Raw genomic sequence first — 24,397 nt, 5'->3', positions numbered from 1 at the left:
AATTAAAATGTGATCAGGGGGTCTTAAAACGTGTATTTCCGTAAAATAAATTTTACAAAATTTTTTTTCATTATGGGTACTTTGCTTATGTGCGCCTATACATAGGTCGGAAAGTAAAAATGCCTGTATCCCGTATGCCGTAGACGGGAGGTCGGATTTCAGTTGTTAAGAGCGAGAAGGCAAATGTGAGCCTTCCTCTCTCGACTCCCACGAGGCGGTTCGAAATTACTTCGGGCAGCTTCGAAATAATCGAGAAAGAGGGCACGTGTCAGTTTGCCTTTATCGACTTTCCGAAACTCTACGAGCTCACGTACGCGTGATCTGGTATGTGTGAGTAGGGCACCGAGTGCTGAATCTGGCATCTCTGATCCGACTGACATTTTTTATATATCTCGAAGAATAATTGACTCTGGAGGATCGATATATCGCATCACCGTTTGCTCGGTCGCGACCAACTTCAGAGCTGTTGTGAACAATGGCGACGTTTCGACGAAAGTGACATTCTAACGGATAAATGTGTTTTTACACGTTAACGTTAATCTTGTTTTGTAGATAATTAATTACGCTCGTTAGGTGTTAGTCCGGTAGCATCTGTGTTTTATGATGGCTTTGAACGCGAACGCGTTGTCTAGTGACATAAGCCGAAGAAATCCACAGGATGAGTACGAGCTCATTCAAAGGATAGGTAGTGGAACTTACGGAGATGTTTACAAGGTTCGTAGTCCCCGCGGTTTTTGTATTAACAATCGTACATGTCGTATATTTGCGCCGTTACATTTATTTTCGCAGGCCAAAAGACTTTCCATGAATGACCTCGCGGCTATTAAGGTTATCAAGTTGGAACCAGGTAAACTCTTCCAAGTTTTTCTCTCTCTTTTTTGGGGAACGTTTCACCTTTTTTCATTCATCAAGGATATCGCTTAAGCATCTTCCATACGCACGGCGCGCATCGTTCTCGATACTCGTTTAACGACTCGGTCGTTTAAACGGGTTGAATTTAAATGCCCTTTCTTCTGTCCCTCGTGATCATGTTCCATCTTCTTTACTTTCTCGCGTTTACTTCTCTCTGCGTGACAAATACGCATTCTTGAGGCATGCTAAGATCCCACCTGTTTCGATCTTAAGTCCCAATGCGACAGGTTTAAAAACTCAGAAACAAGTCGATAGGCTTTTTTGCAGCAAATGATTATAAAACGATTGTAAGAATCGTCTAAACGGACGTACTCTAAACTTAGGTTAGGTTAGGTTTTGGATCGTTGTATAAACGCATCACGAAGTCTTCGTTTATAAGTCCCAGGGAGTTAAGAAAAGTACATAATTTTGATGCTGCAATTAAATATTGATAAAAAATAGACGAGAATAATTTTTTCTTTGTTTTTACTCTTGTTCCAATGGAACAATTGTAAAATTTGGGGCTTGAGTAGAAGGATTTGATAAAAAAAAAATATATATATATGTATATATATTACGTTTTCGTGCAATTAATTCGTCATCATGCAAATAATTGTTATAAAGTAGGGTATGCCTATAGTTTTGTTTACTTTGAGGTCATGGACTGCTTGTATATATGTAGAATGAAATATATAGTAATACAAAGCTGAAAAGTGTACAAAATGAAGCTTTAACATAATTTCTTGATACTTATTCTATTGATAATTAGAATGTTAGTTGTTTAAATGTTTCAGGGGACGATTTTGCAATTATTGAGCAGGAAATTTTGATGATGAAAGATTGCAGGCACCCTAACATAATTACATATTATAAAAGTTACTTGAGAAGGGATAAATTATGGATTTGTATGGAATATTGTGGAGGTGGTTCCCTGCAAGATATATATTTCAGTATGTCTCTCATTCTTATATCAATTTCTTTTCTATATTTAACATATAATCTATTGTTCCTTTGCAAAGATACTTATGGAACCGCATTCATAAAGTATATATTACAGCACTAAAAACATTACGATAAAACATAAGAGTTTTAATAATATTATAGTAACTGGACCATTGTCAGAAATACAAATATCATACATGTGCCGTGAGACACTGCTGGGATTGGCTTACTTACATAGTATGGGGAAAATGCATCGTGATGTTAAAGGTGCCAATATATTATTAACTGAAGCTGGTGATGTCAAGTTAGCTGACTTTGGGGTATCTGCACAAATAACTGCAACCATCAATAAGAGGAAAAGTTTCATTGGCACACCTTACTGGATGGCACCAGAGGTACTTCTACTCTCCTGAATAATGTTTCATCTATTGTGTTATGCATTTGAGAGCATACAGACACTTTCAGTTTTATATTTCATAGGTTGCAGCTGTAGAAAGAAAAGGGGGTTATAATCAGCTTTGTGATATTTGGTCGTGCGGCATTACTGCGATAGAATTAGCAGAACTGCAACCGCCTATGTTCGATTTACATCCGATGCGAGCTCTTTTTCTCATGTCTAAGTCCGGCTTCAAGCCACCGACTTTGAAAGATCGAGACAAATGGAGCCCGACATTCCACAATTTTGTCAAAGTCGCGCTAACGAAAAACCCTAAAAAACGGCCGACGGCCGAGAAATTATTGCAGGTTAGTTTCTCGTCGCACGAATCTCGCCGATGCCGCATCGACGAATTGGCGTGACCGTATAGACGAAAATTTAAACGAAAACTATTATTCCAGCACGCATTTTTTCAAGGCGAAATGAGCAAACGTTTAGTTTTGGAATTGTTGCAAAAGGTATCGAATCCTAGTCATATGTTTACTGATTTAGAAACGGATGAAGATGGAGCTGTACCTAATGTCCCGCAAAGGATCGCATCGCGTCATACTGCGAGACCTAGACCAAAAAGCCCCCTACCACAATTAGATGGCGACGGTAAGGGACAATATGGTTTCCTTTCGTGCTTTCAAATCGAGATATCTCGCGAATCGATATCGTTTAACTTCGACGTAATATCGAACCCCCTAGACAGGGGGGAAGGCCCTCGATATCCTCCATATCATTGGGGGAAATACAGATAGTTTAGCAGGTGCTTTATAAACAAGGTACCTCTTCCTAATTAGTCGAGTCGCGAGATATCTCGTCTACGAGTGCAAAACAGTTAAATATAAATTCTACACGCATTGCAGATCAAATTAATCTCGATGGAACATTGCAAAGAGATTCGATATCGCCATCTGTGGACACTAGTCCAGCATGGGATATTATGGATATCATGAATAACGTCAAGGTAATTCGTGGTTTTCAAACACTCCCGGCGATAATCGATAGTCGAATGTTCCTCCATTACGATCGATCGAACTTCAGACATTTTAAAACGTTTGAAATTTAATTCTCGAATCTATGCGTGTTTAGGCTGTTCATAACTGTGATGTACATCCAGACTGTGGTATTGGCACTGCGTTCGAAGACGCGGAAGAAAAGTAAGTGCTCTCAGAGAAAATAGAAATTTTGTTACATATAGTTAAGATTAATCTAAAACGTGGGGAGGGTTGATGCTTTAAGGTCCTTCCACTAATATGGTAATTGCTGTTTCGCTAACGATTGTTTAGACGGGGTAAACTAAATTTACCTCTCCAAGAAAATTTCGTAATCAATGGTACAGCTTAGAACAGCGTGTATAGCGAAACAGTAATTTTATGCTGAGCATTGTTAAGTTGCATATGGCACGTCTGCTTCCGCTTTTGCATACGTTGCATCAGTAATAATTATTAATAAATAGGAAACTATGTTTTCTCTTCCTAAAGGCGCAACCTTTGGCCGTGTAAAAGCAAAAGTAATTAAACTGCATTGATGCTATAGAAGAGATCCAATTAGCTAATCCATTATTAATTCATGAAACCGTACGGTTCGAGCGGAAACGTTTTATTCCGTTCTAAATTCTACGTTTCCTAGACATGATATAGTTTATTTCTGTATCAGTACTGTTGGCGCTAACGTCACAACAGATAGTAGACAGTCACGTCGAAGCAAAACAGGCACAGAAATATTTCATATGAGTTTAAGGTAATGCATACAATGCAGGTAGTTTGGTGTGAAGATGTTGTAGTACAATTTTTAAATTTTACCCAGCGAGATTAACGTTTTATTGCATTTATATGTGACTGCGAAACCGTAAACGGAATAGGCTGATTTCTATCCGATTTAGAATAATTTGTAACTTGTTTAACGGATATTTCCTAGTGTTTTTAATAGGTGTGTGTGTGTGTGTGTGTGTGTGTGATTGCATGGTATTTTGTTTGTTGGGCATAGAATATGACTAAACACTACAGAGCACCATTCGTTCAAATTATGTTTTGCGGATGAATATGTAAATAGGCAAATACCGCTTTTTTTTGTTACTTTATACGTGCATGTGTTACGTTATTAATTATACGGAGCGAGGTATTTTAGATCACCCGAATAACTCATTTGCGTTGATTTGAAAGGACGAGTTCGACGACCTCTGAGTTATTCAGGTGTCTTGTACTAAATGTCTTACATGAAAGTATCTTAACTTAATTAGGTGAGACTTTTCTCTTTATATTTATTTTATTTTAACAAGCACTTTAACAATGGGCAAACAAAAGTCCATTTGACGCGATGCAACGTCGTTTACGAATGATAATTAAATATTTTTATTTATCTTCTGTGTCGTGAAAGTTTTATCCTTTGTCAAGGTGCATATGTATCGTGTAACTTACTATAAATGTGCATGCTTAAAATAAAAGTTCAAAAAGGTCTTGATCTGTACACTGCACCTGCTCCGTAAGTATATTATTTATTTTGTTTGGTACGCTTAATGTATTTCCCGTGTAAAGATCTTTTTGAATTAATACATTTATTTTTTTTTTTTAGCGTTCGCTAAAATGTTACATATCCGGTAAAAAAAATATTCCTCGAAATTTCTCAAAAGCTGAATAAAAATTACCGTCAATTATACGTGTACCGGATGTGGCACATGCCTCGAGATATATTTTATTAAACTTTAAAGAACATGTTTTTACGCTTGAATGTCGTTTATGTGGAATGAAAATTCAAGTATATTTTACATGGAACACTATTAAATCGTAATCTTGAAATAGTGCAGTATCTTGACATAGTTATTACTCGATCCTTATATTACGTCTAACACTTACATACAGATTTAATTTCACAAACTTGTTTCTATGTTAATTCTTTGTAGCATTAATTTCTCTGATCAGTTTGTAATTTTAATAATTTCTCCCAACAGGAGTCTATTGCAGTACATTGATGAGGAGTTGTTGCTAAGGTATTGGCAGGTAACCCTTTTCCCTTGCACCTTGCACCTTGCACTTATACTTCCTAATGCTGTGCATTAAACTTCTTACTTTTTCTTACTGCAGCTTTTTATTAATTTGTCGATCGATCTCCGGACGTCTTTTAACATAGTTTCGTTTGCATTACAATAAAAGCATTTGATTTAATCTGATTTGTTTATACTATGTTGCATCTTGTGTTTCATTACTCCCTATTAATCAATTATTATTTACACCCCTAAAATGTCTATTACAACATTAATATTAGAAACCATATATATGTGAATAGCGTTTATGTAAGAGTTCATATTTTCGGAATATGCTTCGTTCTTAGATAGGTGCTCTTAATGTAGTCCATTGCATGTGAGTTTTACTTAGAGAACTCGTTTTTAAACTTGCTGACCATATTGGTGGTGGAAATTCGTGTACCTATTACAGAGATTACGATTTTAAATATACGTATATGATATTTGTACCACGATCGTACGATTCCTATGATCGAGTACGATAAATGCAAGTGAAATAATACCATTAAGAATAGATGTTAACGAACGTAATTAATCTCTGTTGACGTTTATATTTACGATTTTGCGTGTTGTCTTCTCACGATAACATTTTAAACGAACTAATTGTAAATTAATTTTTTCATTGAATAATCGAATAATTTCGCGTCCGTTAAAAATACAAGAGGATCATTTTGTACAATCGAATCAGCGAGAAACTCGACAGAAGTAGTAAGAAAAAGAAATGTGTAATCGTTTTATAGTATATGATTATAGTTTCATATGTGCAGGGGGAATGCAATGTCGATGGTTGGTGGGCATTGCGACCAGCTATATTCCCTGCAGTAAGTAAATGACAAAATGTAATAGTAGACTGTTTTACCTTTGGTTGTAGATACGATTTCAATTGTTTTTCGTTACTTTCGTTTTAAAGTAACAAATGGGCTTCTATTTTTAAAATAATTTATCAGCAATGTATAGTCGAGTTTGGCTTTAAACAATCCATCGGAAGAACTCTAATTATACACCAGCAGCTTTCTGTAATATATTGCCAGTCAGATAAGCAATACGATTAACAAATACGTAAGGTGATATGTGAAAATGTATTAACATAAACAATATTCTGTATTCTTTAAAATTTTTAAACATACGATTATTGCGTGCGTAGTTTCACTTGCATGGGAATATTTTTTTAAACAGACAAAGGTAATCTTATTTGTACATATTGTAGAATATTATTTTTAACAGCAATTTCGTTTTGCAGTTTTGAAGTTTTCCCATGAAGTGTGCTTATTAGTAAATATCCCGTACATTTAAACGACATAATACATCTCATTCGGTAATACTACTTGCTTAAACGTTTCGTTTTTCCAATGCAGCGCCTTCTACATTTTCTGTTCCCTCAAGTGCTTAATAAATAGTACATTACAACCAGACGTGGGCGAATTTTAGTTGAAAATATTTATAAGCTTTTAACAAAGCATATAGTATTTTTCTTTTATTTTTAGCCATAGAATATGCTAGTAAATCTGTTGGGCTCCCTGTATATTTGTAATTTATTTGTATATTTGAATCCATAGTTGTATATGATGAAGATGGATATGCAAAATATCAATGAGGTATATTTCCTAGACCAACTTTAATGACTCAAAGAAATTTGTAATTTATTTCATAAAATAAGTGCCCAGGTCTGATTAAAATTTCACAAACCCACACTATAATAACATTACTAATAACAACATCATGTGCTCCCCCTAATCATGCGATCATAATGAGTCTATATGCATTCGTTTCATCCAAAGTTACAGCTTCTTTACTCTTTGACATGTTACTTCAATCACATATTCTTTTCTTCTAATAATCAATGCCAGTGTTCAAAGGTTTCACATGGAATAATAAACATAAGCTTTTAACCCTTTCGCTCCGGCATGCTTGCAATAAAATACGATCTCTGTGAACGGAAATCGCGTAGCTGACGATCGACGCGAGCATACAGAGTGCATAGGATATCATTTTGCAATGTAGCTGTTTGAATTTGAAATATTTTCTAGAGCAACACCTTCGTTTTCTCACTCGTTTCTTAGTGTAAATCTTCAAGGAACTTCGACTTGCGTTATTTTTACACGATCAGACTCTTTTTGGGCTACATACACATCCATACGTTCCTCGGAGCGAAAGGCGTAACTCCCAGCTACATGTTATCATTGATATACGTATTCTCCATTTCATTATTCACGCATTACCAATAATCTACTAACCCTAGTAGCACACGTGTTTTGACAAAAAGTTTCTAATAACAGTTTCCCCCTCTATATTACGCGTTGATGTTTGTAAATTTTGTTCCAGAGCTACGCTTCCTCTCGGGGAGTCATCGAATGATTGCGAAGTGCACTGTCCGAACTATAATATGTCAGGTAGGGAGTCGTCTATCTTCAAAGTAATGCTTATACTCATCGTATTAGAATGTGTACAGATAGCACATTTCGTTCAAGACTTCCATACCAAATTAGAACATTGATTACGGTAGAATAACAAGCCTTTGTGGCCAAAATAACGTAATGGGGATAAAACTCGGTCAATAAGTGAGGGAATATTGTAGAATGTAATTTTTAATCGAATAATGCGAACGATATGGAAGTTTCGAAGCGTTGGAACATACGTGGCTGTAGAATAAACAGTAGATTCGCTACTTAGGTTCTCAAGCAAGTCCCAAGCGTCACAGCTCTGTGGACGAGTTGTATGGTCTGGTGAGCAGTAACCAGTCCTTAGCTGCTGTCAATGGACAACGTCAACGGTCTCTCTCGGACAGTGGTCCCAAAGACGAATCCCCACAGTCTAATGGTAGGAACACGCTGATCTAAAGATAGATTTATGGGACAGTTATCATGTACCTACACCCACTGAAGTTTTCTTCCCTGTCACATTGGGGTCTTTTGCAATATTCCTCAGAATAACATTCTTAAATGTTAGTTAAATCAATCCATTCTAATCCAAACGCTGAAATGAGACGAGAAAAAAATTCGAGAAGGTGTGAAATTTTTCGACAAAATTAAAAAATTTCAAATCGTTCTAAAAAAATTATTTTTAGTTGTGGGAGTCAATTACAATCATTTTTGGTGAATAGGCGTACCCTCGAAATCCTACCCACTTTCGAGAAAAAAATTCAGCACGGTTGGAACTTTAAACGTTAATAACTTTTTAACGAAGCCTCCATCAACAAATTAGTATTCTTGATTTTCGTCTTATTTTGACCTCTAGAATCTTCCATTAAAATTTTTCCCAAGGTTGACCGAACACTCTGCATCTATAAACGAATCAAGTTTCGTATGGATTTATTAAAATTTTGGAAACGAGAATAATTTATGAAGAATTTTTAGAAATGAACGTGAAAATGTTAAATTGACAGATGTAAATTGATAACAAATTTCGTAACATTGATGGAACGTAAAGTCGAAATTTTAGAAGTTGCATGTTATTTTAACGTGTACGCGTTGCGCGTTACGTTCGTCTATACATATTCCCCTGTGAGAAGAATTTAAGATTAGATTACCAGGCATTGAGTACACATGGGGTAGCACGGTCAGTTGCAGTCAATCGTTTCATTAAATCATCCATGCATCGTGGCCAGAAAACTGTAGCCTGATAGGACTCGAGCGCGAATTTAATATGGCAGTTAACGTTTTAAATAAATGTATGTTATCAAATAGTAATTACTGTCTCATTAAACTATACTCTGTAATTCAATTAGTAGCCGCAACAAATAATTTATCGATAAGACAAAGTAAATTTTTATTTTCTCTTAGTAAACGAGTACTTTGTTTAGGTCAAAACGAGGTGCCAGGCAACGGAGACGGCGAAAGTATAAGTCCAGACTTATTATCCGACACTCCACCTGTTCCTCCAAGAAGAAGGGATAGGAAACGTCGTACTCCTCCCAGGCCTACTAGCAACGGACTGCCGCCCACACCCAAAGTTCATATGGGGGCGTGTTTTTCAAAAGTTAGTGTCAATTGAGTGACATTAAATTAAATCAATAACCAATTTGGAGCCTGGGTGAAAGCAAATCGTTTGTGTTTAGGTATTCAATGGCTGCCCACTGAGAATACACTGTACCGCAAGTTGGATTCACCCGGATACGAGGGATCAGCACTTGCTGATCGCGGCGGAAGAAGGGATCTACAACTTGAACCTGAACGAACTCCACGAAACTGCGATAGATCAATTGTATCCAAGACGTACGATTTGGATGTACGTGATCAAGGATGTCCTCATGTCCCTGTCTGGTAAGCGATTACTAATTAACCGGTAATGGCGTGCAGACGGCCTGTGAAAACGAGTAAATTTTCAGGGAAAACTCCTCAATTATATAGACACGATTTATTAGCAATGCAAAACAAACAGAGCCACAGGTTTTCAGTGCATATGAACAAAATACCTGAGAGATTAGTACCTAGGAAATTTGCTCTTACTACTAAAGTACCAGACACGAAGGGTTGCACCAAATGTTGCGTTGGTAGAAACCCTTATAACGGGTGAGTGAACGAATAAATATTTCTGTAAAATGTTGCATCGTTCGAGGGGCATATGGTAACAGTTAGGTGTATTTAACGTAGGTACAAATACCTCTATGGTGCAATGCCGACAGGAATATTTTTAATGCAATGGTACGATCCTCTAAATAAGTTTATGCTTCTGAAGCATTTTAATTGCACACTTCCGTCGCCGTTGAATGTATTCGAGACTATTATCACTCCTAAAATGGAGTATCCGATGGTCTGTGTGTCCGTGAAACAACCATATCAGCAACCCAGATTGAAGTTGGATCTCATTAATATGAATTCAGGGGCTAAATGGTTTCACAGTGACGAATTAGAAGACATGGATGGTTCAGGTACCGTTTACATTCAGTTCTTCCCAACGTGGGGCCACGCCATTAAATCACGCGTTAAAAATGTAACCGGAAATCCTTGTTTTAGCTACTGTGATACCAAGAAGGGAGAACCTTCACGTTACCAATGTTACGCAGTTAAAAAAAAATTCAATATTAGTGTGTTACGACAGTGAGTACATACTAGAAACAAACATCGTTTAAATTTGTAATTTATCTTTTGTTATTGCGCGTTGCAGATGTAGTGAAAGTGGTGTCGTTGCAAGGGAAGCCTAGATCGACTAAAAAACACATGTCAGAATTACATTTTAACTTTCATATCGAGTCCATCAGTAAGTTCGTCCGAAATTGATTCTTCTATTATAGAAAATAACTCTCGTTCACGATTTATTTATTCTGCCTTCAGTCTGCTTACCGGATAGTGTACTAGCATTCCATAAGCACGGTATGCAAGGTAGGAGTTTAAAGAATGGCGAAGTTACGCAAGAAATCAGCGATCCAAGCAGAACGTACAGATTACTTGGATCGGACAAGTACGTATTTATTTATTTTATTGCCAGTAATGTTTCCACAGTCCCTCGTTCTCTCTAAATGAAAGTAACGGTGATTAGTTATTTTCTAATGTCGCTTTAGAAATGGACTCGAACTTAATTTGGTCGCTTGCGAAGACCAACGAATAGATTGTGTGTTTAAACGAAATTTGTATTTGCGTTTGTTCACAGAGTTGTGATGCTAGAGAGCCATTTGGTTCAATCGGGAACACTGACCGAATCAGAGGGGGCAGACTTGTACATACTCGCTGGACACGAAGCCAGTTACTAAGTTTCATCTTCCAACTGTAAATCTGCAGACGTGACGTGACCCGCAAGTGAATTGTGACTCGCACAGACTGCATTGTAAAGTAAAATGTGACTGTACTGAGAGGCAGTGGTTGACGTTGGTAAGAGAAATTGTTAATTATCCTGTTTAAAAGTGCACACGAATGAAAAGAAAAAAAAAAAAACAAAAAAATTAATTACCGACGTACATCAGCGTACACATCATTGTCACTGTTCTCCATATAGTTAATGCTACATAGACTGGTTATTTACCGAGAACTTTTTAACGAATACAGATTTAGAATTAGTGATCGATATTAAATGAGAGAGATAGATAACAGTGGAACAGAATATTGAGATGAACCGTGAATATATTCGAAATGATATGTAAATTTGCCCTTATGCCTGACAAAATAAAACTTATACCGATCGAATACTTCTGACAAAAAGAAAAAAAAAGGAACATTCGACGCTATCGTAAAAATTTGTATTTTCTCGTTTTAACGTAAAATTATATAGAGGATGTTTCAAACGAATGTTAGTTCTGATGTAGCGACGTAGTAAATTATAGACACGAGTCTTGATTTTAAAACTTCTTTCCACCTTTCGATTCATCTTATTACATTCACGGGTTTTAATACTCGAGAACCACGCGTATGTATCATATTTACGGGTAGATATACGAATACTTATATTTTTCGAATGATTTTTAGATCGTATCGTGATAACGTGAAATCCTGACATCTTGGATGTGAATTAATTGTATTGTCGTAAGCTTCTTATCGGAACTTTGTATGACTCGTGTAAGGTATTGGCCAAAGGTAGTTTAAGTAGATTAATATATTTCAAACATTGAACAGCAACAAATACAACGATTTAAATACAAATTAGTTTACCGAATATAGAAAATTCTAATACTTAACGAATTGTCTAGCGAATACATCTTTCTTCCGTGAAAATACGAACGAAAATTGAAATCCTGCGCGTTCGACGAAACGTGTTTCCGTTATTTTGTATAAGTTTTGTTTTGGTAGGCATTGGGCTGTTGCATCAAAGTTATTTTAATAAGACATTGCGTTCATCAGTGTCTCTAATTTTGGACGATTGTACTACGAAGATACAGTATAAATTGCAAAGTAGTTTATGATGGCAATCATAAATTATTTATTTTAAGAGGTATATACGGAAAGGCTTAGCAGTTAATTCGTTCGAACAAATCCAAGACGATCGTTTTACTGAGTACATAAAACTGTTTTTAACTATGTACGCCGTGGAATGTTTTACTTTACATAATTAATTATCAAGTGACGTTGATAATCGAACCTGGCAGGAATTAGAGTCTCAATATAATCCTCCCGTTTGTTTAATTTTCATTCTTTTAAAAACGTATGCCTTCGGTGGATGTATATATCACGGATTAACAAAAATTCTTTTTTATTATACGAGTACAATCCACGCCCAAAAGTTTATTTCCATAATCGAAACGCGAATATCGATGGAAATATGGTATCTCATTTTCATGAGATAATATGGAAAATATGTGGATTTTTACGATTGGTTTTTAAGACTGGGAGAAATGCAATTTCTCATTTGCGAAAGACTTTCTTAATATACACGAACGATGTATTCGGGAGGAAGAGTGCTGGATGAATAGAATTTAAGTGGAAACTTTGAAGCGATTGCATTAAATATTTCCCAATTTACGGTTCGTTTTTAAAATTTACTCGTTTTTAATAGTTGAATTTTTTAATTTCATTCGCGACGGATGGCGCAGTATTTTGCAACCCGGCGATGTCGATTGAAATTAGTATTAAACCTGTACTATGTGATATATTTCTGTAATTTCTTTATGTAATTAATACAGAAACAAATAATTATTCTGCTATGTTACCTATTACATGCAGTATGTAATATAGCTGATGTTTCTATTTAACGTCCGTCGAAAAGGAACATCGTTCGTATAAAACTATTATAAATATAATACGAAAGTAACATTTTTTTATTATTATTTATCTAGAAAATGTCTATATCGTTTATGTAATTAGATAATACTCATTTATTATACGTTTCTGTTGTGGTATCGTATATTAAAATAAATGTCAGGTTGACCAATTTTAATAAAACCTTAACTAATACAAGTAGAAAACTATATACATTTTGCATGCAGCAAGTAGCATAAAATAAAAGACACGTCAACGTTAAATATTTATTATAGTTTATAATTAACATTGCTGGTCCGTTATATTAAATTTAAAAGGACACTTTCAAAATTTAAATTCTTAGATTTTGTTTCTGTATCTAATTCATATTTTTATTGGCATATACATATATACTTATATATATATATATATACCGATTAACAATTTAAAGACATTACAATTACCAGAAACATAATTTATGCGTGAACGTTTATGATTAAAAAAAAACGATCGGATGTTAGTAACATTTAAACAAATATGACGAATCTGTAAAGGATCGATAGAAACAATGAACAGTATTTCGTAAAAAGTACATTTAGGATAATAATCCTTTTTAGTACATTGAACTTGAAATAATATTTAAAAAAGAAATCACACTTGTATCTAAAGGAAAGTATTTGATGTTGAGATTTTAAGTAGTTAATAATAACAATTTTAAAAGTGCTTTTTCGTGTAGCTTGAATTCTGTTAGAGTAATGGTAAATTTATATATTTTACTGTTAGCGTCAAATAATAAGACTATTTGAATTTAACGTCGGTCAAGGATACGCGTAGATTGTTTGATACTCGTAATCAGGCCTTTTGATAATTAAGAATTTGAAAAATATGGATAATTAAATAAGTGAGAAACTTAAAGAAGTATATTAAATATTTGTTGCGTACGAAGCTGATTACGGTAGACAATTATTTTTTACAAATTGTATTCGATTAATTGCATTCGAACTTATCAGTGTCCTTTAGATGCGAATTAGTAAATATAACGAGTATCTGGCACTTTTCCATCCATTGTCGATACATTGGTATCTTGCGAATCAAATTGATTGATTTGCAACAGCATGAACGAAATGTAATTTGAACTAGGAAGGATTGACAGAGTAAAATTATCTTGGAAATGTTGAGATATTTTAGTATTTTATACGAAGTTTTGCTCTGTAAATAGAAAGTAGATTACTAAAGAAAGTATTATGCTATTAAAGGTTTACTATAATAGTATCATATTTGACTGCTTATTGTGGTAAATAATTATGTTACATTGATTATTGTATCTAACGTCGAAGCATAAGTGGTGTAACATAAATGTTTAACACGTTCGATTAAATTGTTTATCGTTAAGTTTCCCCAACATTCCAAAATATTCGGAAGTAGATGGAATTCCAGAATACCTATGAAATCTCATCTTTTGTATAAAAAAAAAAAATTGTTTCATTTATCTTTTATATAATCTACTGTCATACATATATTTTTATTATACGTTTACATTAAAGTTCATAAAAAAAAAATAATACTAATTTTATCTTTCCGTCGATGAAGATCGTTAGAAATTTATTTGCGATTATATTTGCTTATCTGACTCCTGTTTTAAGTGCTGTAAATAAAATTTAAAGTGTTACGCGCCTTACACCACTTATGTTGTGGCATAATTTAATATGTAACGCGAGATTTGTTATTATAAAATGCAGGAAAAAAAATTACGTTTAACGAAATAATATATTCCGTGCAGACAATTCTTTTATATAAAGAAAAAACAACAATTGAAACGATTACGTGTTCAAAATATGTCCAAGATAGTTCGCTTTACCGTTTTAAATATCGCTCTTGTCTTTTATATCGTTTTTAGACGAGTTTTACAATACTTTGTTCAAATATTTCATTCCCCGATGTTAACAAACTTTATAGAATAAAAGTTTATTCGTAGCGAAGTTTGCACGTACACGCGTAAATTGTAAACAAATGTAGTTCAAGTACGATTTAATTGAGGCATAAGTTCAAGTTTTAAACACGCCTAATTAATTATATTGTGCTTCGTCGTTGCAATGATATATTTACTATATATATAGCAGATACACTTATACATTTATCGTGGCATTCAAGACAAGAGAGATGTTTCAGGGAATATAGTTAAGCAAGTCCATGTTGCAGTATATATTTACCATGCGTTTTCGTCAATAATTTAGTATGCAATTACAATCAGTGCTTAAGCAATCAAATACCGAACGAAATGTTTAATCAAATTGCGTGACTTGGTTAAAAATGTCTACTAGCGTTGCTCATACAGATTGGTAGATTTTATGAAGGGAAAAGTGTATAAAAGCAAATGTCTTCCTTGTATTTGCAACTAAACATATATCGTTAGATGTTCAGTGCCCGTGGGATCATCGCGTAAATGCAAACGATTTATTCTCATACTGTTACTATCATTAGAATCTTTCTCGTTGCTTAATTTGAGTTACTGATGTTCGTAATTAGTCGTATTTGTTTGTAACTTTATTACACAGTGTATAGTATTCGTAACAAGATGCCCCTTTATAAACTTACGTTCAACTTGAAACCTAAGTTGTTTTATTTTTGTTTTATTTTTCTGTGGAATAATTATTGAGAACGAATTATCAGTGTATCTCTAAATTTTGGATCGAGGTACCGGAAAAGCTTGTGCTTTGTAAACATTAAGAATAACTTTCCGGAAAATGTGTAACGGTGTGATATAGATTACTAGAGATATATGTGTATATTTAAAGGTATATTGGTAATATAGCCAGGGAATATCTTATAATAAATTGCACCTAGACATAAATGTCTATTTTACATCTTAGTCGACACTACGCACAGTTAATTATACAGGGTGCCGTTAAATTATATCTCACGAGTACCATGGATGGGATTTTAGTAACACCCTGTAGGGAAGTACTAGTTCTTTCAATTGTTTATTATCCTAATATTTTATGATAATTCGTTGCATACTTCCCGGATATATTACTAACCCTTTATCTTCGATATACATACGGTTTTAATTCGTTCATTCTGTAAAGCATCCATTCGCCGTTATCGATAATCTATTTCAATAATGTCACAAATACACTGCAACGTTACCTGGCAAATTTTTCTATCGTTACAAAGACAATAATTTCGTTTGTAGCGTCGACTATGCAATTCGAAAAAAAAAAAGAATGTGCAACCCATATTGGCTAAACGCAATAGAAAAAATACATTTACACTGACAACAAAACGACCCCGAGAATATTAGACAAAGAGAAAGGAATAGAATTATACATAATCCTTGGCAGACCAACTATTAAGAAACATAAAGTTTTAGGATGGAAACCGCAGGAACACAGAAACATCTTAGATGCAAATTTTACATATCCGTGTTCTTATGACCACGAAATACTAAATAGAACCCTCGATAGAGTTTTGTTGGATATAGTGCATAGCTGAAATATTTAATTCTTATTGGATCTCAATGTGCATATATACTGCGTGTGATCGTCGAAGGATTGATCATTTACATGTTCTCGATCAATTCTCTCGCGCGCACGGCGTAGATTTCTCTAGCAGTAGGACAATTAGTACAGCGATAACATGTACCTGTCCATATCGACCAGACCAAGTGTCTTTGCCTCTACTTACAAATGGAGAATGTAAAACTGTCAAGATGAATCTCTTCAGTGACTTTTTAACACGTTAAACGCCGTGTCGATATACTTTGAAAATGCAACGATGAGACTTTTATAGCAATAAATATTCTACTATCTTCTCTAACAATAAGTACATGGTTGCCCTTGGGATGGAGTACTGGCGATTGACAGGAAGAAGGCTAACGACTGTTCGCATCCCCACTCTAACTTAGAGTCTACCAGTTCACTTACTGCCTCACGAATTGTCATTAATGGCGCAGGTCACTGTAAGTAGGGGAGCTATTAGAGTGGGGATGTGAATACTCGTTGGTCCTCTTCTCACGGACAGACTAGCAATACCTAAATATCAAACTATTAATTTTAACATCCAACTCGCCAGAATTTTATAGAAAGTTCAAAATATATTCGAAGAATCATTGTCATATCCATTTTGTAGCGATGTTTTATTTTTACGAGAAAGAAAGTATACTATATTGAGTTAACTCGGTACAAATGGGCTGCTGCTCCACGATGAGTGCTCGCAGCTTGCGTCGGCATGTTTGTCGCCACAAACAGATGAACTTATAATTAATTAGCTCGGCGTTTAACGTGTTAATAAGGTTCGTGTTAAAAGAATTCAGCTTGTTGGAGTTGCAGGATAATATTTCTGAATGCTACGGGTTTAGAAATAACATTCTGCAACGCTCTCAGTTTTGTATTCGCTTTGATTTCAATTTCAATAGTGTTTCTTTTTATAAAACGAGATGATAAATAAATGATTTATATTTATTTAACTCTGAGAGCGACAGTGATGAAAGTATACTTGCAATTCTTTAATGATACGGTCTTTAATATATATATTTTGTTAATTATCTGTTTTTAATTGCTATTGTTTGAAGTTTGTACAGAACGTTGTTGCTTTCAGGGTTGAAATGAACCACAACTTACAGGTGCTGTTTCATTATTGTTAAGTTACAATAGCAACACCGATTCAATGTTTTATCAGCTATGTATTATGTTTTCCATGGAAGTGCAAATGTGTAACAGAAAGAATATTTTAAGAGGCAAGTACGTATTGTAAGAATGATGAAACGATTTAGAGAGAACGAGACAGAGATACGCAACGGAAAAGAGATATATATGAAAATCTAAATATTTAATAAAATTCTTTAACGAAGAAATGTAAGTTCAAAGTGGTGTGTAAATTAGCGCGGATAACAGTACCGAAATTTCGTTGATTTACGCCGTTTTAAGGGAGAGCTATAATAAATTGTCAATATGTCAATAGCAAGTTATTAACCAAAGCTTTAGCTGCGAATAAGAGCGACGATTAATGAAATTATTCTTACAAGTGGAAGCGTAGGAGAGGTGCGTCGTTGTCGCATAAATTAATTCTAGGTTTAAGGAGCTTCTCGGTGAGATGCTGTAAAGGAAAATAAATTAATCACTCGGTTTATCTGTTCACATCAGTATTTTCCAACTTCTCTGACACGGAGCAGGATAGAATCTGAAAATAAGTTCTTTAACCCCAAGAAAATTATCAGCGTTTGCATTGGAATAACTTCAGGACTTCCTGCAAAAGATTTAGGCATCTAGAATCGTCGATGTTCTGATTAGTTTAATATTTTTATAGATCCTGCGTGGAGCCTATGTTGGAAAACACTGGTTTTGCCCCTTTCGTTGCGACAAATTTATTAATGTTAATTAGCCCTTCGTCAAACAATGGACCAGCGTGTTCGTAACGAATGAAATCTCACTCTTCTTTTCTTCTGCGTTATGCGACACTTCGTTACTTGAACCAAGCGTAGAGAGGATCAATCCTGTGTACATCTCAGAGAACGTAGAAACTCTGTAAACGAGACGAATCTTAATTTATTCTTTATATTTATATTCATAACCGAAAACGAACGAAGGATCGAACGATACTTCGTCATAGGAGAATAGTCTCTAATCCAAAATAATAACGCGGTTAAGTGTATTATAGTTGCTACGGTTGTATATAATGTGTATAACGGATGATCGTTTTTCAGTTCACCGAGCTTCTCGCCCGTTTTAGTCAATCTTTCTTTTTATATAAATACAGTATTGCGAAGCTAATTTATGAACATTATGTATCATTTACGTGAATCTGTAAGCACGACTAGCCAAACCTCTGTAAATAGACACTCTCGTAATAAACCTACCTGAAGTAACGTTTTGAAATTACCTTTGGTTCCCCCGTTCCTTCTTCCAATATGGCGTCTTCTCTTCTCACTGCACATTCGCTATACGTACCAATACACATGCTACTGAGACACCATAAGTACAACACTTGCAGCAGTGGTTTCCAAAATTTTTAGAAGACGCTTCTCATCTTACAATTTAATTAGAAATGAAGAAATACATTAAGTACATGCAAGTTACCTCACTTAAACATCTCTTCTCAAAGGGTTCCCATTTTAGAAAACACTGCTTTACATACTTCGTCTACAATATAAATTGAAAGACCAAGGTGTAATGGAAATACTAAAACGAGTTTTTCCATAACTATTATCAAAGAAATGTGAAACCTACAAACATGGAAGTTCTGACAATAATTGAATCGATTTATTGCAACAATACTAACTCCCCTGCATAATGCAATTGCAAATAAACCACATACTCATTTGCATTATGAGCTCATTACTGTCTACATACTGTTAAATATACCATGAGTGTTCTTTTTATGTAATTAGATAATAGTTAACCCGTTAGGTTCAATGAATAAATAAAAAATAAAAATTTGCTCTCCTATTTGAATAAGTTTTGTTTATTATTCGGAAACAAAATGATAATTCGAATCCTAACGAGTTACTGTACGTTTATCGACATATCGATAATTGATTTACATCAGCTTGACCAACAACGTTAAAATTAAGTGAATTTTCATTGTAAAACTTTGTTAACAATACAGGGTTATTTGTAATCGTTATCATATTAATTGTTTGATACTTTCGATTTACAGGAAATTAAACAAATAAATGTTTAAAAGTTTTCCCCGGACGTACATTAAAGACTTCTTTCAATTACCCTGTATCATTTGTATGAAATTTACGTATGACACGGATTAAATACGGCATACGTTAATTGAAGTTATCACTTACAACATTTTTCTATTTACCGCTAGTTTACATGATATGACAAATTATACGGCAGTATTTGTTTCAATGTTGTACAATCTATATGTACTTCAACACTAGAACTTCATGTTTGCATGGGAAACAGTTCATGCAAGGCACAAATAGTACAAAAGGGAAACGTAATGTGTACATAACAATTGTTTTATATTTTTTTTTTTTTAATCAGACCATTCAACAAAAATACTGTCTTCAAAAATTACGTACAAAATACAAAACATTCCCCCCTACCATGTAAAAAAAAAAATTCATTATGCACATATTATGCCTTCCATTACAGTTACTAGATCAATGTTACTCTCTATGTACCCTTATTTCAAACAACCCTCGAATGGGAATTATCTTCCATCTTCGCTTCCGCCTTCCGCTGTATTAATAAAATATAATCTCAAACATTGTACTTTACAAATCACTGAAAGACAAATTTCATTGGCTCTGAGTCACACCCCTAGCGAGTATTATTGATCCGGAGATTGATCTTAACCCTTTCAAGATGTTTACCCTTTTCCACCATTTTAGAATCACCTTACATAGTCCCAACAGGCACAGACCATACTATAGCTACAAAAAAATACCATCAGGGGTCACTTTGTGCAACCAGAAGTTGGACTGGACACGTATTTTTGAATATCTCTTCATTGTTACTGTATACAGGTATCTTGTTTTAGTTAGGTCTCATTTCTTTTTTGTATTCTAATGGATACTTGTCAATTCATTGCACATTTTGAGGTTAATCTGACAACTGGAGTTTCAAGCAAGCTTAACACTTATCAAAAATGTGTTGACACAAACTAGCCCCAACTAATTTCAAAAGGGTTAAGAACGCCAACAAACGTGAAATTCATGCGTTCTAGATTAAATTTCACAGGATTTGTACACTTTCATTGGCATAAATTACGTTTCAACGTGCCCCTGCAACTGGCCCACGATTTTCCTCACCCAGCCAGCTTGGCTCTGTCCTGCAGACACATCGTCCCTCTCCTCTCCACTGTTCTCTCCACAGTTACCCTGCAAACTACTCTTGGGATACTGATAGGTCTCGCACTCTGTCACAGGTGACTTCTTGTAAACCTTAGAGTCCGACTCCTGTTGTTCCTTCAATAGCACAGACTTAATCTTCAAATAGTCAGGCTTCTGGGCCACGCTGGGCTTGCACTTTGTCGTCGCACTGTACGCAGGGGGATTCACCGATACGCCCGACTCTGTTCTCTTCTTCGCGGGTATCGGCGGAGCGACTTTGCTCTTGAAAGGCTCCTCCGTGCAGTGATTCGAGAATGGCCTGGCCACGAGTACCTCCTCTATGTCGCTGAATATTGCACTATCCCGAAACGCGTCGTCTACGTCCGCGTCCACGTAATTCTCGATCGTCTCGAACGACTTCTCGTAGAAGCTATCCGTCTCGCTCTCCCGGTTCTCCGGGCTCTCCTCGTCGTCCTTCTTCTCTTGGTCGGCTTTGGTCACACTGTTCGCCAGTTGGCCGAGCCGTTTGGTCTCGGAGAACAGTATCGTAGGGTCCGCGTAGTCGGACTGAGCGATACGAGCGCCCAGACTCGAGCTCCCTTGCTTGTAATAAAGCGATGGGACCCTCGAGTCCGATGCCCTAGCGGCGCAGCCAACGAGCTCCTCCACGTCGGACGAAGACTCCCTGGAGTGCTTCAGTTTGCCCTTTCTCTTCAACTTACCTGCGCTCAATGAACTGAAGTACTTGGTCCGTTCGAGCTCCTCGCTGCACTCCAGGGTCTCCGTGCTCATCGTATTCCTCAAGACCTGCAGACGATTGCCAGCCCTCGAGAGGACGTTCTTGAATATGGTGGCGCTCCCGGTCGCGTTAGCCCTGTAAATTTTATGGTCAGGGTGTATGTTGGCGGTCGTGGAGGACACGTGAAGCTCGGAGTAGGCGTCCGTTAGCGTGTCGTCCAGGGAACAGAAGAACGTCGAGGTGGACGTTGAAACGGACGTGGGGAACTTGGCGATCCTGCCCTGCGGCTGACACGTCGAGGCATATCTCTCCATGTCCTCCAGATTGATCTCCGCCGGCTTGTCCGAAGCTATCGTGAAAGGCCTTTCGCTCATCGGTTTCCCGTCCCTCTGCAAGAACCGCGATTTGGTCACGTTTTGTGTCGAGTTAGGATTGATCTGAAAACTGCGCGGAAGAGAGCCACACTTTTGGGGGGACGTGGGTAGTCCTTCGCAGCGTTTCGTTAACCAGACCGCCGGACGAATCGGACTGTCGTTCCCGTCCAAATCCTTCTCCTCCTGCAAACCCTCCCAAACGTGCTGCAAATTGTCATAGTTGCCAAACCCTTTGCTGGGTTCTGTCGCTTCCTGAACATTGTTCGCGGTTGTCTCCTTGTCGTTCACTACGATTTGAACGTCAGGCTCCTTCTCGACAGGCGTCTGAGTTACTTCCTCGCTTCTGGACGTCGAATTTTCCCTTATCCTCAGCGCAGTCTTGATCACCTTGCTGTCCGTCACGATGCTCTGCCTTTTGAACGCCTCGAACAGAGCCTTCTTCTCCTGGACGCGATTGATCTTGTTCTTCAGGCTGCTCTCCGCTAATTTGTTGTTCTCTGCTTTGTTGAGGTTGTCGTAGAACACCTGCAACGTGGGCTGATGGTCCCGCGACGAAGATAACGAGTTCCAGGTGTTGTTCGTTCTGACCAGTCGATCGCGTTGGGCCGCCCTGAGACGCGCCAACCTGTTGTTGTTGGAGTTGTCGGTGATGTAATTGGTGTTCTCGGAATCGCTGTCGTCGGACGTGTCAGCTGACCGGTGCTTGTTGAAACGTTGCTGCTGCCTGACGTTCAGTATGCTGTTCGTTCGTTGCTTCTCGAGCAGCTTTTGGAATTCCTGGTTCTGCATAAGGATGTGGCCAACTATCTCTTCGACGGTCTGCGCTTGTGACTGTTGCTCGGTGTTCTCTTTGGTTTCAGGCGGCGGAGAGTTCGACAATTGCTTGTCGTTCTCGATAATTGCGCACTCGGTCTCAACCGTGGCCGATCCAGTGTCGCCTGTGTCCTCCTTTTGCTCCTCGTCGGATTGATTCAGGCACACGTAAGATTGAAAGCCTGGCTCTGACTTCCGTCTCCACCCGGTAAAGCGATCCTAAACGAGAAACAACCATCGAAACCGTTTGGAAACAGAACAGCCTTCTTTCAAGGTGTTCTGATGTATGACCACAGACGAGATATCATTTTTTTCTTGAAAGTACGTAGGAATTCAGGGGTATGTCTATTGACCAAAAATGATTATAATTGGCCTCTGTACCAAAAATAATTTTTTTAGAATTATTTGAAATTTTTAAATTTTGATGTATAAGGTGTCTACTTGTATACCTCGTTTGTGGAATGACATTTAGTGAAAAGGATAACGTGGGTAAAACTCTTTCGCTTTAATACCTTGACTTTTGACCCGCGTCCATCTGAAACTCTAATACCCTGTTCCCTAGAATCATTTATGGCAGCATCCACGCTCTGATTCTTTCTTGGCGATGCTGGAGAATCCTAAATAAAACATGGATGAAATTAAGAGAACTAAGAGAAGGGGTGTAAAATTTATTTAGTATCTTTCTCTACCTCGGTTGTAGTCTCAGACTTTCTGGCACCTTTTTTAAACTTCTGCCTAAGCCCAGTTTCAGACCTCCGTCTCTCCCTCTCTTGTTTACGCTTCTCTAAATATTCCGGGGGCGCAGAATATTGCTTCTTCCCCGATCCTTTGTCCGCGAGGGCATCGTCTGCAGATATTTGACAATCGTGATGCAAGTAATGTCGATCAATTAATGGAGTTTCGTGATTGAATGTATAATTTACCCTCGGGTTGCGTCTGGCCAAGTTGTAGGACTAATTGTCTCGCGTGGGAAGGTATAACCGCGTTGTAATTTTCGAGTATCACCCTCTTTATCTGCAACGTCCATTCCCTCTTCTGTTCCAAGTTCCTTGCCTGATTCGAATAAATACAAGGGAACGTTGAACGCAAAAACGGTTCGATTTCAAGAAATGGATAAAGAAACTATACGTATTTTACCTGTAAGGTGTATTGCAGTCGGGGATTGTCAAAAGGAATAACATGGAAACTGAGTGGTTCTCCTGGTATGCTTTCGATGAGCATTAAGTTTGAACACTATGAACACATAATTATGGAACCCTTTAGCAGTATTTACTTTGAACAATAGAAGTAATTATTTATCTATAGAGCAGTTTTATAACTTGTTAGATTGGGGATGTAGATTAGTCTTATAAGTTGATACAGAATGGGTTAAGGACAGAACAGTGAATATGGGGATTATACCATGATATGAGCCTTGTAGACTAGAAGCCCATCCTCCTTCTTTTTGGTAAGAAGAAGCATACGATCGAACAAGAAAGCGTGCCTGGGAGCTTTCGCCCCTCGCATTCTAAATCGTCCTTCCGCCACTAGTTCTCCACTTGTGGTTAAGTCTGGGCCAGGCCAACCATACAGAAGCGATTGAATCTCTTGAACACGCACGGCGTGCTCGTGTCTCCGTTTCATCGCGTTAATATGCTTCGCGATGCCAGTCATCGCGACTAACGCCGCTTCAATCGCCTTCCTCCCTTCAGCCTCATTTTCTCTTAATTCACAGTCCGCCCCATACTCCTTGGACAAGTTCTGCGAATTAGACAGTTCAGCTCATGAAACGTTAATCTTCTTCACGACTGCTGAAGAAAGAGGATCGG

General features: G+C 36.8%; 2 protein-coding genes across 13 annotated transcripts in view; one reads left to right on the top strand and one right to left on the bottom strand.

The window, feature by feature from the left end:
• The first annotated feature begins 476 nt into the window (after positions 1-476).
• On the top strand, positions 477-18,740 carry Hppy (MAP4K3-like protein hppy). 10 transcript variants are annotated; one of them, XM_076767813.1, is made up of 21 exons: positions 477-714; positions 790-847; positions 1,686-1,841; positions 1,996-2,228; positions 2,314-2,577; positions 2,671-2,866; positions 3,121-3,221; positions 3,347-3,414; positions 3,914-3,997; positions 5,205-5,243; positions 6,044-6,097; positions 7,599-7,666; positions 7,947-8,093; positions 9,076-9,251; positions 9,331-9,535; positions 9,601-9,784; positions 9,866-10,143; positions 10,229-10,312; positions 10,380-10,472; positions 10,547-10,673; positions 10,863-18,740. In XM_076767813.1, exons 1-21 carry the CDS (start codon positions 601-603, stop codon positions 10,960-10,962), a joined length of 2,829 nt encoding a protein of 942 aa, XP_076623928.1. In that variant the 5' UTR covers positions 477-600; the 3' UTR covers positions 10,963-18,740. The 10 variants fall into 10 exon arrangements, with proteins under 10 accessions (XP_076623928.1, XP_076623931.1, XP_076623929.1 ...); XM_076767816.1 differs by lacking the exon at positions 3,914-3,997; XM_076767814.1 differs by lacking the exon at positions 5,205-5,243.
• A 203-nt stretch (positions 18,741-18,943) lies between these two features.
• Positions 18,944-24,397, bottom strand: part of Gefmeso (Guanine nucleotide exchange factor in mesoderm) — a 53,293-nt gene continuing 47,839 nt past the window's right edge. For 2 of the 3 annotated variants that reach the window (XM_076768835.1, XM_076768836.1), the window contains exons 7-12: positions 23,991-24,329; positions 23,727-23,822; positions 23,513-23,642; positions 23,279-23,436; positions 23,102-23,206; positions 18,945-22,808 (exon numbers count right to left, since the gene is read on the bottom strand). In XM_076768835.1, the coding sequence (XP_076624950.1) occupies positions 20,598-22,808; positions 23,102-23,206; positions 23,279-23,436; positions 23,513-23,642; positions 23,727-23,822; positions 23,991-24,329 (3,039 nt within the window). In that variant the 3' untranslated portion in view covers positions 18,945-20,597. Of the gene's footprint in view, positions 22,809-23,101; positions 23,207-23,278; positions 23,437-23,512; positions 23,643-23,726; positions 23,823-23,990; positions 24,330-24,397 lie in introns of all 3 variants that reach the window. The other variant, XM_076768837.1, reaches the window with a different exon arrangement.

This window comes from Colletes latitarsis, chromosome 7, assembly GCF_051014445.1.
Source record: "Colletes latitarsis isolate SP2378_abdomen chromosome 7, iyColLati1, whole genome shotgun sequence".
In the NCBI taxonomy this organism is placed as follows: Eukaryota; Metazoa; Arthropoda; class Insecta; order Hymenoptera; family Colletidae; genus Colletes; species Colletes latitarsis.
This window is presented reverse-complemented; position numbering and strand designations above follow the sequence as displayed.